This window comes from Panthera onca, chromosome D2 (assembly GCF_046562875.1).
Source record: "Panthera onca isolate mPanOnc1 chromosome D2, mPanOnc1 haplotype 2, whole genome shotgun sequence".
NCBI lineage: Eukaryota > Metazoa > Chordata > Mammalia > Carnivora > Felidae > Panthera > Panthera onca.
Window position 1 is genome coordinate 33371540 of NC_138349.1, and position 17190 is coordinate 33388729.

At 36.7% G+C, this 17190-nt stretch overlaps 1 protein-coding gene across 5 annotated transcripts in view; it reads right to left on the minus strand.

The window, feature by feature from the left end:
• Positions 1-17190, minus strand: part of TBC1D12 (TBC1 domain family member 12) — a 100641-nt gene that overhangs the window by 20770 nt on the left and 62681 nt on the right. For all 5 annotated transcript variants that reach the window (XR_013550533.2, XM_060641974.3, XM_078434613.2 and 2 more), the window contains 3 exons: positions 6061-6143; positions 2667-2784; positions 1364-1470 (listed from right to left, as the gene is read on the minus strand). Coding sequence is in view for 4 of the 5 variants with exons in the window: in XM_060641974.3 (XP_060497957.1) it covers positions 1364-1470; positions 2667-2784; positions 6061-6143 (308 nt within the window). In the remaining variant the exon portion in view is untranslated. The remainder of the gene's footprint in view (positions 1-1363; positions 1471-2666; positions 2785-6060; positions 6144-17190) is intronic.

Consider the following 17190-nt stretch of genomic DNA (forward strand, 5'->3'; position numbering starts at 1 on the left):
CGGTAATTCTCATTCATTTTAATCACTTTTGAGAGGTAAGAAACAGTACCTTGATTGCTCTTTTAACATACATGTCATTGATTTGGCTATCACTAAGAAAATGATTAAGTAAGTCACAGTACAACCAAACTGTGGACTACAGTGCAGCTACAGTATGTATAAGGTACACTTATATATAGTGCTCAAGACAGATTAAAGTGTGAAAAAAATAAGCCACAGAATAAGCTGATGGCATAAATTCCTTTTTGTGGGAATAAAAAGAAAAGAAAAAGAGAAGCTTTAAAAATTATCATATTTCGGGGCGCCTGGGTGGCTCAGTCGGTTAAGCGTCTGACTTCGGCTCAGGTCATGATCTCATGGTTTGTGAGTTCGAGTCCCGCGTTGGGCTCTGTGCTGACAGCTTGGAGCCTGGAGCCTGCTTCGGATTATGTGACTCCTCTCTCTGCCCCTCCCCAACTTGTGCTCTGTCTATGTCTTTCAAAAAATAAATAAATGTAAAAAAAAATTTAAAAAAATTGTATGTTGAGGCACACTTTTTTTACGAGCACAGAAAAAAGATCTGGTAGGATCAAAAGCAGGAGTTTGGGTAGAAGAGAGGGAAGAAGCATACAGTTTGTACCTTACTATTGCTTGACTTAAAAAAAATTGATATATAAAAATTTTAAAGTAACAGTAACAATATATTATTTCCGTTATTATACCAGAGCCCCCAAGTCTTTCTATGGTGCCACTGTCCACGTTATCACTCAGACCTGTTTAGTACCTTTTATTATTAACTATTTAACATTTTCCTCTATTTGATATTATCCTAATTTTATATTTTTTGCTGCATCGAAACCACTTTACCTTTTACTTCTATCCTTTAAGGTTTTAAGAAACATAAGAAAATAAAACAGTTCCTTGCGAGTCTTATTTTGTTTTTTAAATTTGGAAATTTTCAAATAAAAAAATCCAAAAGGACTGGTTTGGGTAGAGATGTAGGAAAAGAAATTTCTAGGCTTCTATCAATATATATATATTTTTTTTAACAAAGGGAAACCTTTCCACAATTACACTATTTTTCTTTGTATATACTTCTATATCCACCACTACCTAGAATCCTAGAAGTTACCTGCAGTGAAAATATCTGGATGTCAAAAATATTACTGATGGTTGTAAACTAAAGGAAAACCCACAAACCTTATTTATATAATAACTTACTCATTAAATCATACCAGGTTTTGGAGAGAGTGGGAATGAAACATGCTCTAAAATGACATTATATATGGTAATGCCTTTTTAAATGGCCAATCTACTAATCTGTTTTATAATTCTGGAGATGGCTGTTTTCATGTGTGGGAGTAACTGAATATAGAATACAAACCAGGAGTGATATTTAGTTCATTTCCTACAGCTAGACTCCAAACTTTCCCACGAACACTAGGGGGCAATCCCTGCCACCACAATTCTCGAACTCTTCTTGTACTACGCCTAGAATTAAAGGGGGAGAAAAAAGGACACAGTTACTTTTTATACCAAAAACACTAGTTGCATGATGGTTTAGCTAGTCTATGGCCAAGTGACTGAATGATTTTTAAGAACATAGTTAAGCATGTGATGCATTCTTTCCGTGAGGTTCATGCTTGTAGGCAACAGAAGTCTAAAAAATATACGGTACCCTACAGAAGGACAATAGTAATTTAAAGGGAGCTGCCTTCTACAGCTGCCACTTATAGGGTACAATGAGAGAATCAGAAATAGGTGGACAGTCATGAAAAACAGGATAAAGGAACATAAAAATCTTCTGTCAACTCAGTACCAAAAAAAAAAAATCACAAGGTATTTATTATGGGTAAGGCCCTTGTCTTTGAGAGGCAGTGTGTCTGCTGAAAGAGAGTGGGCTTTAGAGTCAGATGGACGGGAGTTCAAATCTGGTTTAACTATTCATTAATTGTATAACCTTGGGCAAATCACTTAACCTAACCTTGAGCTTCTCTATAAGATAAATGGGAGTAAAGGTTGTAAGAATCAAATGTGATTACTTATGTAAAGAGCCTAATTTGATACCTGTCACAATGTATCAATATTCAACAAATTCCCAATGCGTATCCTACACTGCAGAACACATCTCCTACCCTCCAGTCTAGAGGGAATATAAGGCATATACAAAAATATTATCGGAAAATAAAAGGCAAAGTAAAGCAAGAAGTATATTAGCCTCAAAGTATAATGGGACATTAGAAAAAGGAAAGATCATATATAGCGTATTTATGATTATGAGAGAGGTATATTAAAAATCACTTTAATATTTAACATTTAACAAATGCATCTTACAATGAATTACAGATTTAGTATTTTCTTTGCAAAACCTGCTATTACATCAATAATGCACCTTGCAGCAGATATGTTAGAATTAAGAAAATATGGTAACTGAGGAAATTAAATTTTCATGGATCAACTAGCATTTCAGATGAATATCCTCAAAGGAAAGGTAAGATTCTGACAGGCATAGAAAGGGTGGTCAGTAAGGGAAGTAGGTATTAAGAGATTGAGGGATGTATAAAATTTATAGATAGGTATAATTTAGCCAAAGCATAAGACACATGTTGGAAATACTAAAAATAGAGAACTAGAAACATGAGATCTTTGGAGAGAGACTTGAATTGAGGAAAAGTCTGCTTACTTACATTACTTCCCAATTGGGCAGTATTTCATTGATCCAAATTACCATTGCACTTGCGATATTTTCTTCCTGTTTAAATCGTTCTTTCATTATTTTTTTCCTTTTATAGGCTTCTTTAATTTCTGTTTTAAACAAGTAAAAATTATTTCAATACAAAAAAGCTAGATCATGATGCCCTTTTCCTTCTACCTAAGTCTAAAATATAAGCTTTCTCATAAAGAATATTCTGATAACAAGAAGGAAAGAAAGGAGGGAAGGAAGAAGGGGAAAGAGGGAATAAACGAAGCAGGGGAAAAATAGAAAATAAACTTGATTAATGTAATTTTAAACTAACACCTCCTATTCTAAGTTTGTTTCTTTTTTAGCTTATTGTTTTCATTTTTAGTAATCTCTGTACCCAATGTGGGCCTCAAACTCACAACCCCAAGATCAAGTCACATGCTCTTCTGACTGAGCCACCCAGGTGCCCCTACATCTCCTCTTCTAAAAAAGTAAATGGAACTCAGGGCGCCTGGGTGGCTCAGTCGGTTGGGCATCCGACTTCGGCTCAGGTCATGATCTCACTGTTTGTGAGTTTGAGCCCCGCGTTGGGCTCTGTGCTGGGAGCCTGGAGCCTGGAGCCTGCCTCAAATTCTGTGTCTCCTTCTCTCTGTCCCCTCCCCTACTTGTGCTCTGTCTCTGTCTCTCAAAAATAAATAAATGCAAAAAAAATTTTTTTTTAGGTAAACAGAACAAAGGGCCAGAAAAATAGATTACTATGTCACATATTCTATTTATACTTAATAAACAAACCAAAATTTGTCATGAATTAACTATGTAAAACCTAAACAACTGTGAGCAATTAACCAATACCCTTTTTTTCATATAAGGAAGGGATTTATGAATTTCCTTAGATAAAAGCACATGACATTAAAAAATAATTCTGCCAGTGACATTATTACACTTAACCCTGTCTAGCATGATGTCTTGCTTTACTAATTAGATTGAAATTAAAAAACCCTAATATATACACATATACAACACCCCTCTGAAAGTCAGAAGTCATAATTCTGAAACATGAGATGCCTGAAAAAAAGAAGTGATCAATATATACATAATTATATATATAACACACAATTATTTGTATTTGTTGTAATTATATATATTGTTATAATATACATAACAAAAATCAGAAATCACAATTCTGAAACAAGAGATGCCTCAAAAAAAGAAGTGGTACACAAAATATATAAGATAATTATGTAGGGGAACCTGGGTGACTCAGTTGAGCATCCGACTTTGGCTCAGGTCATGATCTCGCAGTTTGTAGGTTCAGGCCCCCCATGAGGCTCTGTGCTGACAGCTTAGAACCTGGACCCTGCTTGGGATTCTGTGTCTCCCTCTCACTCTGCCCCTCCCCTGCTCACACACTATCTCTCAAAAATAAAAAAACATTAAAAAAAATTATAAATTATGTATATACTTTACTATGTTATATATTATGTTACAATTATAATTTTATAAAATTATATATAACATGTCATATTAATATATAATGTATGTTTTAGCATATTATATATACTATATTAATATATGAGCATATTAATATAATATATAATTATATATGATGTTTTGTATATTTATTTGTTTATAGTTATATATAATTTTAGAACCAGTTGGAACTTCAGAGATCAGCTAGCCAAAATGTTTACTAATTGTGTTTCACAAAATACCTCAGAAATCATCTTAAGGGGCAAGTGGGAGGCCAAGTAACCAGCTCTACTTTCTTTACCTTGTCATATGCATTCATATTCTATATAACTTTTCTTTGGAGAGAGTTTCACTGCTTTTAAAACAAAAGTGTGGACAGAACACTTGAAAGCCTAAATCCAGTCAACCTGAATCCCGCACTTCACAGATTTGAGGAAACTAACATTAGGTTTATTTACCATCATATCCAAGTAGTATCAAATAGGATTAAAGCGGTTACCCTCTGATTTCCCAATTTAATGTTATTTCTATCATATCACGTTGTAGGATTGTGTATTTATCAATAACTCTCTTAAATATTAATCAACTAGTGAGGTCAAAGTTCAGAGTCAATTAAAATGTGTTGGGTATGTTGGGAATATTTCAAATAAAATAAATTTATCCAATGTATAAATGATTAGGGCTTTTACAAAGATATAACTGCCTTATAGGTTTCTTATAACATTAAAAAATTAACCTCATTTCCAAAATAGTGCCATTAAATAGAACTGTATCCTATTACAGTATATTATAGTATTCCATTAACTTAAGGTCAAAGAAAAAAATCAGCTGCTAAAAGGCACATATCTAAAAATACTTATGGCTGTATAATATCTTTTCTAAAAATGTACCCTGAACTAACAGTGCTTAGCAAATAAATACTGTTAAATTATCCTTATGTTCTACTTTTTGGCTGGAGGAGAGAATGAATAAATAAAGGTGTGAATTTATTTTTAATTTTTTTAAACATTTTTATTTATTTTTGGAGACAGAGACAGAGCACGAGCGGGGAAGGGCAGAGAGAGAGGGAGACACAGAATCTGAAGCAGGCTCCAAGCTCCGAGCTGTCAGCACAGAGCCTGAGGCAGGACTCCAACCCACAAACTGTGAGATCATGCCCGGAGCTTAAGTCGGAAGCTCAACCGAATGAGCCACCCGCGTGCCCCTAAAGGTGTGAATTTATACACCACAGTATACATTCATGTGCCTGTCCAAATGACACAACTGGGATTCTAGAAAGACTACATTAAGTCACAAAAGCAAATTCTAATTTCAAATCATATTCTCAAAGTCATACAGGAAGGTGTTACAAATTATTAAAATTATAAAATACCAAAAGCTTAAAAACTATAAAAGAAGTGAATTTCATGAAATAAATTCATATCGTTGCCATTCATAAGTTAAAATAATCGTTGTCCAAGAACCCTCATAGATAGTCTGCTGCCTTTCTCCTCAGTTAAAGTACTGGCAGAAAAGTAAGACATTTTTGAGAACAGATTTAGTTAAAAAAATAAGAAAACAGCATTATCTTAAAGATGAATTTGGGGGCGCCTGGGTGGTTCAGTTGGTTAAGCGTCCGACTTCAGGTCATGATCTCGCGGTCCATGAGTTCGAGCCCCGTGTCGGGCTCTGTGCTGACTGCTCAGAGCCTGGAGCCTGTTTCAGATTCTGTGTCTCCCTCTCTCTCTGACCCTCCCCCGTTCATGCTCTGTCTCTCTCTGTCTCAAAAATAAACGTTAAAAAAAAAAATTAAAAAAAAAATAAAATAAAATTAAAAAAAGATGAATTTGATCAATCCCATCATCCACCTTCCTGTTGAAATTAACCAACAGGTTAGCTTCCTACTGACATCAGTAAATTAAATACACCGATTGGAGTTAAATTTATACCTCGTTTTTTAGCCTCAGCCACCATTTCATCATATTCTTGTCGGTGACGTAAAGCTTCTTCCACAGATTTGGCAGGAAGATTTCTGGAAAAAAAAGGTTTTAAGTCAATTTTAAAAGATTAACTTTTAAATGTATTAACTTCTTCCTTTTTATAGCCAAATACAAAGAATTTCTAACTTAACCTTTTCATTTCATACCTTAAAGAAGTAAAAGGTTGAAAACACCTCTGCATTTTAGAAAAGCATCAGAATCCAAATTGCTAATATTTGTTATATAAATGTTTTTTTATGTTCTATGTATACATGTTTATAATTATTTAAATATGTCAGATTTCAGACAATATTTCTAAGTTAAGTGATTAAGCTCACTTACCAGGGTTTTTTTTAGTCAATTTTTTGAGGTATAATTTTCATACAATAAAATGACTGAATATATTTTCAAGAACACAGTTTGGCGAGTTTTAACAAATGTATATAGGAGCACCTGGGTGGCTCAGTCAACAAGCATCCTACTCTTGGTTTCAGCTCAGGTCATGATCTCACGGTTCATGGGTTTGAGCCCTGCATCAGGCTCTGTGCTGACAGTACAGAGCCTGCTTGGGATTCTCTCTCTCCCTCTCTCTCTGTGCTGCTCCCCTGCTCATGTTCTCTCTCTCTCTCTCAAAATAAATAAAAACTTAAAAAAAAAAACAAACCCAAATGTATATATACCTGTGCAACCAACATATCAATCAAGATACAAAACAGTCCCATCATTCTACAAAGTTTCCTTATGTCCCCTTTGCACTCAACACTTACCCACCTTAGGCAATCATATCTCTATTCCTATCTCTGTACATTAGCTGGTTGCCTTTTAAATAATTTCATATAGATTCTTTTGTTCTGGCTTCTTTTACTGAGCATACTTTTGAAACTCATCCATGTTATTCTGCATACTAGTAATGTATTCCTTTTAACTGGTCAGTAGTGTTCTATTTATCCATGTGGATAAGCATTTAGATTATTTCCAGTTGAGGGCCTATGGATAAAGCTACTATAAATATTCACTTCAAGTCTTTGTATGGGTATCTGCTTTCATTTCTCTTGGGTAAATACCTAGTAATGGAATTCTTGGGTCATATGGTAAGTGCAGGTATACTTTTATAACAAATTGGTTTCTACTTCAGAGTTTTAGGATAACATTGTAACTACAAATTTGATAATCACTTAATCACTTGCATATACTATATTTTGGCTTTAAAATTAATGGCTTCACCTACTTCACAGAGTAGGTGACTTACATACATGACTAAGCAAAAGAAATACATTTAAATATTACCAAATATCCTAATATATCATAATAATGTCCAATTTGAGGAGTCAGGTTTTTAAAATGTTTTTTTAATTATTCATTCATTTATTTTATTTAAAAATGTTTTTTAAGAAGGCTCCATGCCCAATGTGGGGCTTGAACTCACAACCCTGAGGTTGAAGAGTTGCATGCTCTATGACTAAGCTAGTCAGATGTCCCTCAATTTTTTAAATTTTTTTTTAAGTTTATTTATTTGCAGAGAGACAGAGACAGCACAGTTGGGGGGGGGGGTGTTGCAGAAAGAGAAGGGGACAGAGGATCCAAAGTGGGCTCCATGCTGACAGCAGAGAGCCCAATGCAGGGCTTAAACTCATAAACCGTGAGATCATGACCTGAGCTGAAGTCAGATGCTTAACCAACTGAGCCACCCAGGCACTCTTTGAATTATTTTCAATAGGCTAGGGTGGGGAAAGATATGTGACAAACTTTCAAATTAAACGTTTTGCCTCTTCCTCTCTTGTCAAGATAGATTCCTCCAGTAGTTGTAACAGAGAGGAATATGGTTAAGACTTCTTCAGGCCATAATGGAATAAGAGGGACCAGGGTTACTCTCTTGCCTTAATTAGAACAATGAAGAGGATATGCTAAGCAATAGTTTTTAGACGTTGGACAATAAGCAGCACAAGACGGTGATCCTTATGAGAAAAACTCTGCAAATGCCTAAGCATACAGCCTGGGACTTTCAGGTCTCAGTGCTGGAAGGAAGTACCCAAAATCCATTAGTCTTGCTGAGTTGAGGAAAAGAGTTTGGAAGCAAGGAGTATGAATTTTCCAGGAAGGGAGCTACAGAGGAGTCCTCTCAAATTTCTGGCTGAGTACTATTTATGCAGGTGTGTGATTAAACTATGGTATCCAAGGTAAGAAATACTAGAAAGGAATAGGTAGAACATCCTCAAAGATTACAATGAGCCAGACAGAGTGGAAAGTCGTCCTAACAGATAGGGTATCAAGTGGAATCATTAGGGTATTGGTTCAGTAGTAAGGATACTAGCCCTAAACTAAAGGCTGTTCTGGAACCACTCTAATAATGATTAGATTAAAAGGGACAAACCAACTCCAAGGAACTTGGTACCAGACTAAAGTCAAAAAATATTTAAAGGAATACAAAAAGTCCAGCGTCCAACTATGTAAAGTCACAAAATCTAGTATCCAATAAAAATTACCTGGAAGCAAAGAAGCAGGAAAATACAATTTATACTGAAGAAAATAATCAATAGATATAGTGCAGAAGTGTTAGACAAGATTATACCTCAAGGATGATAAAACTGCTGTAATAAATATACTCAAGGAGGTAGAGGGAGAACACAATAAGAAAAGCTCAAGATCCAAATCAAAGTTCTACAGATGAAAAGTACAATTTTTTAAAAATGTTTATTTATTTTGAGAGAGAGACAGCATGCACATGCATATGTGCACAAGCAGGGGAGGGGCAGGGAGAGAGGGAGAGGGAAAGAATCCCAAGCAGGCTTCTGCTGACGTGGGGCTTGACCCCATGAACCATGAGATCATGACCTGTGCCAAAATCAAGAGTCAGATGCTTCAACTAAGCCACCCAGGTGCCCCAAAAAGTACAATTTCTAAACTGAAAAACACAAAAGGTGGGACTGACAGGAGATTACAAATTGCAGGGGGAAAAAATGTGAGCTTTAAAATAGAATAGAAAGCTATACAAAATGAAATACAAAGAGAAAAAAATACCCCTTGTCAATCCCCTCAAAATAGCCTGAGTTGTGGGATATGAATATCAAGAAACATAATACATGTTTAATTGACTCAGAAAAAAGGGGAGAGAAGGCAGACAAGAAATAGTTGAAAAATAAAGGCTACAATTTTCCCAAAGTTGATACAAAATTACAAATGCAGACACGTTAGTTTCAATGAACCTCAAAGAGAAGGAATATGAGGAAAACCACACCAAAGCATATCATCAAATTCATGAAAAGCAGAGATAAAGAAAAATCTTAATAGCTTTCAGAAAATAAAAGAATTCAGACAGCAGACCAGTACTACAAAAAGTGTTAAAAGAACACGCAGTAGAAGGAAATAATACCAGATGGAAATCTAGTTACATAACTTCTTAGAAAATAAAAGAAGGTTTAAAGAAAAAAATAATAAAAATGTATGGAGGGTGTGATTGTTAGTTTTGTGTATCAAACTTTCTCTCCCTCTCTCTCTCTCTGCCTGCTTGCCTGTCTTTGAGCTGGGATATAAGTCTTCTCCTGACTTGGGACTTGAACTGGAAATTACATTATCAGCTTTCCTATTTCTCAGCCTTAGGACTTGAACTGGAACTGGAACATCAGCTCTCCTGGGTCCAGAGCTTGCTGACTGACTACAGATCTTCAGACTTCTCAGTCTCTAAATTCATGACAGCCACTTCCTTCTAATAAATCTCCTTATATACAAATAGGATATATAAAAATAAGAACCTTAATACATGGGGTTTCCACTTCTCTGGAGAACCCTAATACATGGGGTTTATAACATGTACAGTGGAAGTAATAGTACTGTAATGTTCTTATATATGTGAGATAGTATAATATTACTTGAAGGTAGTCCATGAAGAGTTAAGATATATAAACTATAGAGAACTACTAATATTAAAAATATAGGCAATTCATCAATAATAGATGAAATTAAAGGTCAACAGAATATTTTATCCAAAAAAGGCCAAAAAAAAAAAAAAATAGAACCTTGATTGCCATCCTATAATAAAAGACAAATTTCTCCACTTCCTTAGCATCTAGCTTTAAACACAGAATTGTTTCTAATAAGATTTAAAGAAAAGGGACTGTGGAATCTCTTGGAAGACTTCCAAAAAGGAAAGTTGACTCAGCTGCAAGAGGCCTTTTATTCCGACCACTTTTGTTCCAATTGCAAGCCCAAAGTCAGCATGAGAGTGAAGTCACTTGCTGAAGGTGGTGCAGCAGAAAGACATGAACCTGGGTACTCGATGCATGGAGACACCAGACTAGCTCTGAACTGCCCAACTCTGGGCCATGTATATATGAGGGAATAAATCCTTATGTGTTTAGGCCACTATATGGGGGAGTCTCTTATTTGTAGTTGAATGTAATTGCTGAGTGATACACCAGTTACACAATAATAATGCTCTAAAGGGCAGGGACCATTACAAACTTCACCTGACTCCAACCACTTTCAAAATCCATTGAGTTTAGCCCTTACACTAGATTAATTAACCTTATGATTCTGGGGAGCCTGGGCAACTCTTGGGTTTTGGCTCAGGTCATGATCTCGCAGTTTGTGGGTTCAAGCCCCGCAGTGGGCTCCACACTGACGGTGGGGAGCATGCTTGGGATTTTCTCTCTCTGCCCCTCCCCTGCTTGTGTTCACTCTCTCTCAAAATAAGTAAATCAACTTTAAAAACAAAAAACCTTATGATTCCTAGTATTGCCTACCCTTAAACCTTACAAACTGAAGTTGTCCAAAGCTGCTTCTCACCCAGGTCCTAACCAACTGTCAAGCCCAAACCCAGCCATTAAGAGTCTCTCATTTCCTTTTACAAACTATCCTATCTCTCTGGATATAGTTTGATACCACAAAAGAATGGATTTCATGCTGTCCAAGTTTCAGATGTTATTACTATATAAAGAAAATAAAAAGCTTATTTATTGTGATGAAAATGAGACCACAGAAAAAAAGAGAAAAAAGCCAAATATAAATCTAGTTTTCAAGTAAACAGTGATCCTGGACTCAGTAATACTGTCTTCTCTTTTGCTCCTCCAGCCCAGACTGTAAGTGCTTTTCTGAAGCTGTTAATCTTTTGACCTCATATCCCCTTCTTTTCCTTTTCTAGCCCTTCTAACAACCTTAATAATAAATTAAGAGTAATAAATTACTCTATTAAAGTCTTTCTTCTTGAAATTACTGTCCTGGTTGTCTGTTTTTCCTGATTGGACTCCGAACTCTTAAGATAACAGAAAATTGTTTTATCTACCTTTAGAGATTTTTTATTTTACCAGGGGAGAAACAGCTTAATTCAAATTTCATTTCCAGTTTTTGAACTACAAATCTACTCTTAAGATATCTCACCAGTTACTACTATTTTCCACCGAAAAGGCTTGATCATTCCCTTCAGTTACAATGCTGCCTGCTGCTCCTGGTATGAATCTTAATGCTTTTTGCACTTCATTCTTTCTTATTTCTTTTCCATAAGTCTCAATAAAAGACTAGCTTAGACTTAAGGGCACAACTTGGGGGATCTGTTCTTCTATTTACTGAGAAAGTGGAATTAGATCTAAACAGATCTCTCGGGGCGCCTGGGTGGCTCGGTCGGTTAAGTGTCTGACTTCGGCTCAGGTCATGATCTCGCGGTCTGTGAGTTCGAGCCCCGCGTCGGGCTCTGTGCTGACAGCTCAGAGCCTGGAGCCTGTTTCGGATTCTCTGTCTCCCTCTCTCTCTGCCCCTCCCCTGTTCACGCTCTGTCTCTCTCTGTCTCAAAAATAAATAAACGTTAAAAAAAAAAAAAATTAAACAGATCTCTCCTCTGCACAACTTTACAGTCCCTCCACATGGCTTAGACCAGTACTAACCCTTGCTGCAATGATAAAAATGTTCTTTCGTGCTGTTAAAATGTAGTAGCCACTAGCCGCATGTAGCTACTGAGCACCTGAAATGTGACTAGTGTGCCTGAGGGAATGACTTTTCTATTTTATTTAACTTTAATTAATTAAATTTAAATTTAGATAGCCACCTGTGCCTAGTTGTTACCATAATGGAGATTCTAGGTCTAGACTCTAGAAAAAGAAGGAAAGGTAACTTGCCATCCAGGTCATTTATGTAAGGGAACGGATCTAAATTTGAATAAGCACAAAGATCACAGATTTTAAGTAAACACAGAACTATGCCTCAAAACCATGATTATAAAGGCCTAATTAATTAATAAAAAGAGCACAGTCCCTTTATATGCATTATTGTTTCACTGACACTCACACCTTGGTTTTTCCAGATAACTCCCCAAACTATGTTGACGTAGTCCTGAAAGATTTCGAGAAGAGGCAAACAGATAGCTTTATTTGTGCCAGTCATAAGTACGTCAGTCTTAGCATGAAATAATTTGCAGGAAGGAGTTAAACACTGTTCAGGAAACAGAACTTTTCAGATAGTCCTATGTCAGGTTTTTCTATTGTGATTTCAGTTTTTTGAAAATGAGTACTTATATATGTACTCCAACACAAAATAGTAAATAAATAATAATTGGCTTATTAATTATTATAAGTCTTGGTATCCCCTTCTTCCAATCATCATAAATGCAAAAACCTTGGTACATAGAACAGAGTACAAATTCAATGGTCCAAACATGAAGAGTCCATATGGTAAACGTCCTAACCAATCTTTGATACTTTGAGGAAGACCAGAATTTTTAGTACCCTAAACTAGACAGTGAATGAATAAAACATAAAAACAAATACATACACAGACTTGTTTTTTTGTGTTTTTTTTCTTCCAAAAAAAAATCACTAATTTTGCAGTCATTTGCCTAGGGAACTAATTAAAAAAATAGGATTCTTCAGTCTTGAAAATCAAAGGCTGAGTGAATAAAATCAACCAGGAAATACTAAGCACCTCATTCAGTACTCTTAGGCACTCTAAGAAAAAGATATGGTTTACTATTGTCCCTTAGAAAAATGTCAATTAGTTAGGTGGTCAAGAGAAGAAACCATTAATGAATATCTAAGATAGTGGATCATGCTAAAAAACACGGTAAGAACATTTGCTGCTTTTCAAAGCTATCACATAAAAACCTATATCAAAAAAAAATTTTTTTGATGTTTATTTATTTTTGAGACAGAGAATGTGAAAAAGCAGGGGAAGAGCAAAAAGAGGGAGACAGAGGATGGGAAGCTGGCTCCACAGAGACAGCAGACAGCCTCATGGGGGGTTCAAACTCAAGAACTGTAAGATCATGACCTGAGTTGAAGTCAGATGCTTAACAACTGAGTCACCCAGGTGCCCTTATACTTTACTTTTTTGTCACCTTTTACTTGCACCTTTAAGAATTTCTCCACTTGTTTGGTACTGTGTGTATAGTAACTCAGCCAAGAAGCCAGAAGAGAAAGAGATGTAGCTCTATCCATTGGTGGTTTTAAAAAAAGTCCCATAAGCATCAGTGATTTAAAACATAGAAGAGTGGGGCGCCTGCGTGGCTCAGTTAAGCATCTGACTTAGGCTCAGGTCATGATCTCACGGTTCACGAGTTTGAGCCCCATGTCAGGCTCTGTGCTGACAGCTCAGAGCCTGGAGCCTGCTTCACATTCTGTGTCTCCCTCTCTCTCTGCCCCTCCCCGCTCACGCTCTGTCTCTCTCTCAAAAATAAACATTAAAAAAATTTTATAAAAAAAATAGTAACATAGAAGAGGTTCCTATCAACACAGCTCATATGGATACTCTTACCTTCCTGTCCAAGGCTGGCTTTATTATGAGGTGGGTTAAGGGAGGAGTAGGCAGAGAGAAAATTCCTGTATTTGAAATCTGAGGACTTCAGATGATTAAATACTATAGCTGCTTCATACATAAAGAAATTTCAACTATAAAAACCTACGCAGCCAATGATTCTGGATGTTTCTGCAAAATTACAGAAGCTAAGAAAAGAAAAGTGGCACCAATTCACAAATTCCCTTTGCAAGGGGAAACTCCTCCTCTCCTCCCATTATCACTGTGATCTATGAAAGAGGAAGATTCCAACATCAATTTCATGCTGAGGGAAAACTTCTGTCCCTCTCTCCACCCCCTTGCAGATGCCACCTTAACAGAACTTGGCTGCATTCCGAAACAGAACAAAACTACAGAGACTGCTCCAAATTCTCAGCTTGTGAAGGCAAGGCTGAACTGGCTCAAATCTGCTGGCAAATATTCTGAGATAAAGTAGAATTGTCATTTAATATGCAGGTTGCACCCATGCAGTCTCATCTGGTTTTATATTCAATAAAGTGAAAGTTTTCATTCTCGCTGGTTCTCTAGATGTATTTATCAATTGCTGAAGTAGAAGGAGGAATGAGTGATTGGGTACTCCCATATGCTAACACTATGGAAAGCTTTTGTTTATTGATTATATAAATGTTAATTCATATAAATCACTTTCTCCCAAAAGACCCCTTCAATTTTAGAAAGGTGAACAAAATTTGTAATTAAATCACAATATCTCAGGGGTACCTGGGTGGTTCAGTCAGTTAAGCATCCTACTTCACTTCAGGTGATGATCTCATGGTTTGTGAGTTCAAGCCCTGCACTGGGCTCTGGGCTGACAGCTCAGAACCTGGAGGCTGCTTTGGATTCTGGGTCTCTCTCTCTCTCTCTCTCTCTCTCTCTCTCTGGGTCTCTCTCTCTCTCTCTCTCCCTCCCTCCCCTGCTCATGCTCTGTCTGCCTCTCAAAAATAAATAAACAGGAAGCCAAAACATAAGAGACTCTTAAAAACTGAGAACTGAGGGTTGATGGGGGGTGGGAGGGAGGGGAGAGTGGGTGATGGGTACTGAGGAGGGCACCTGTTGGGATGAGCACTGGGTGTTATATGGAAACCAATTTGACAATAAATTTCATATTAAAAATAAATAAACATTAAAAAATTTTTTTAAAAAATCACAGCATCTCAGAGCTGAGTGGAACAGTAGCTATCAACTTGAATCTCTGTATTACAGATGAACAAACTCAAATAGCATAGAAGCTGTAATATTTATAACTAATATATTAATTTCAGAGAGTACAGTGAAAAAAGTCATTTCTTTCAGTTGTTTATACATTTTTGGTACACTGAGATCCTCTTATAAATTTATTTTGTCTAGTGTACTGTTTCAAGTTCCAATTTCATGGAACTCCTTATATAAGTTATAAGAAAAATTTAATATATTGAAATCACTGAAGGTTGAAGCCAAAGACTTAACTGAATGGAAAAGATAAAGCCTAGAGGCATCTGGTGGCTCAGTCAGTTAAGTGTCTGACTCGATCTTGGCTCAGGGCATGATCTCCTACTTCTTGAGTTCAAGCCCTGCATCACGCTCTGTGCTAACAGCACAGAGCTGGCTTGGGATTCGGAGTCTCCCTTTCTCTGTCCCTCCTCTGCTTGTATTCTCTCTCTAGCTCTCAAAATAAATAAACAAACTTACAAAAAAAAAAAAAAAAAAAAAGATAAATCCTAGTCCTTAAAGAATTAGGTAGGTGAGAAGTGGAAATAAGATATTTGCATCCCAAGTGAGGGCAATAAATGAGCAAAGGCATGAAGGCAGGACTTAAAGAAATAGGTTTGGTTGTAAATAAAGTGTGGTGTAAAGAAAAATATGGCCCGAACACTAGAACAGAACTTTTTGCATGGTATTTTTATGAACTTCTGGGAAGAAATGAACAGTCCTGGTAAAGAGCTTAATCCATTTTGGATGAATTTTAACAAGTTTAAGAACACTCTTCCAAATGCAGTTATCTACCTGCTCAGCGTCAAGAGTCTGAAAATCTTTAACCAGGTATTCTCTTCTTGCTTATCTGACCACTCTTTGAATTGGCCTGGTTAATTCTCCTCCCTGGCAGCAAGACTGAAATGAAACTTTGACATGTTCTCATAACTGAATTTCTGAAAAACTCTTTAAAATTTAAAGTTTATTTGAGAGAGAGAAAGAGAGAGGGAGAGAATATGAGAGTGAGCATGCGTGGGGGAGAGGCAGGGAGAGGGAGAGGGAGAGGGAGAGGGAGAGGGAGAGGGAGAGGGAGAGGGAGAAAGAGAAAATCCCAAGCAGGCTCCACACTGTCAGCACAGAGCCTGATGCGGGGTCCAAACTCACAAATCACGAGATCATGACCTGAGCTGAAATCTAGAGTTTGACCCTTAACTGACTGAGCCACCCAGGCAACCCTTAATTTTTTTTTAAAGTAGGCTCCACACCCAACATGGGGCTAGAACTCATGACCCTAAGATCAAGAGTAGGATACTCCTCTTACTGAGGCAGTCAGGTGCCGCTAAAAAGCTTTTTTTTTTTTTTTAAACCAATGGAAAAATGATATATGAACATATTCAGCAAATCCTTAAAAAGGAGTGTCATGATCACACTTTCTTTAATATGAAGGAATGTAACAAGAATAAAAAAAAAAAATAATGTACTTACGTCCAACCTTTCTTCTCTCAGAATGTCTAAAAAATATTCAATTCAACCTCTGCCTGTTTGGCCCCAGATTCTTTTATTATGCTCCCCATGATAATGGGTGGAAAAAGGTGCAGATCAGGAAAGTGACAAGACAGGTTAGGAATTTTTTACACTGGAAGGAAAGAGAAGTCTAGAAGAAAAAGAGTAGATCCAGAGAGCCCAAGAAGGGGGAAGAAGTTAAGAACCAAGGGGTCTTGCTTTAGGGAAGGTGTGTTTTGTATGATAACAAATCAGAGACAGTGTTTTAAAGAACAGCAGCTTTGTGGAAGGCTGAGATGGGAAGGGCAGAAAAAGGGAAGGGAAGAATTTAAATTGGTTTTGTTGGGTATTTCTATTCTTTGGGGCACCTGGGTGGCTCAGTCGGTTGAGCATATGAGTTCAGCTCAGGTCATGATCTCATTGCTCGTGCATTTGAGCCCCGCATGGAGCCTGCTCCTATCAGTGCAGAGCCCACTTTGGATCTTCTGTCCCCCTCTCTCTGCCCCTTACCCACTTGAGCTGTCTCTTTCTCAAAAACAAAATAATAAAAAATAACATATTCTTCTTTTTTAAAGCTTTTCTTTATTTTGAGAGCGAGAGAAGGTGCACGTGTGCACAGAGGAGGGGTTGAGGGGGGGACAGAGAGAATCCCAA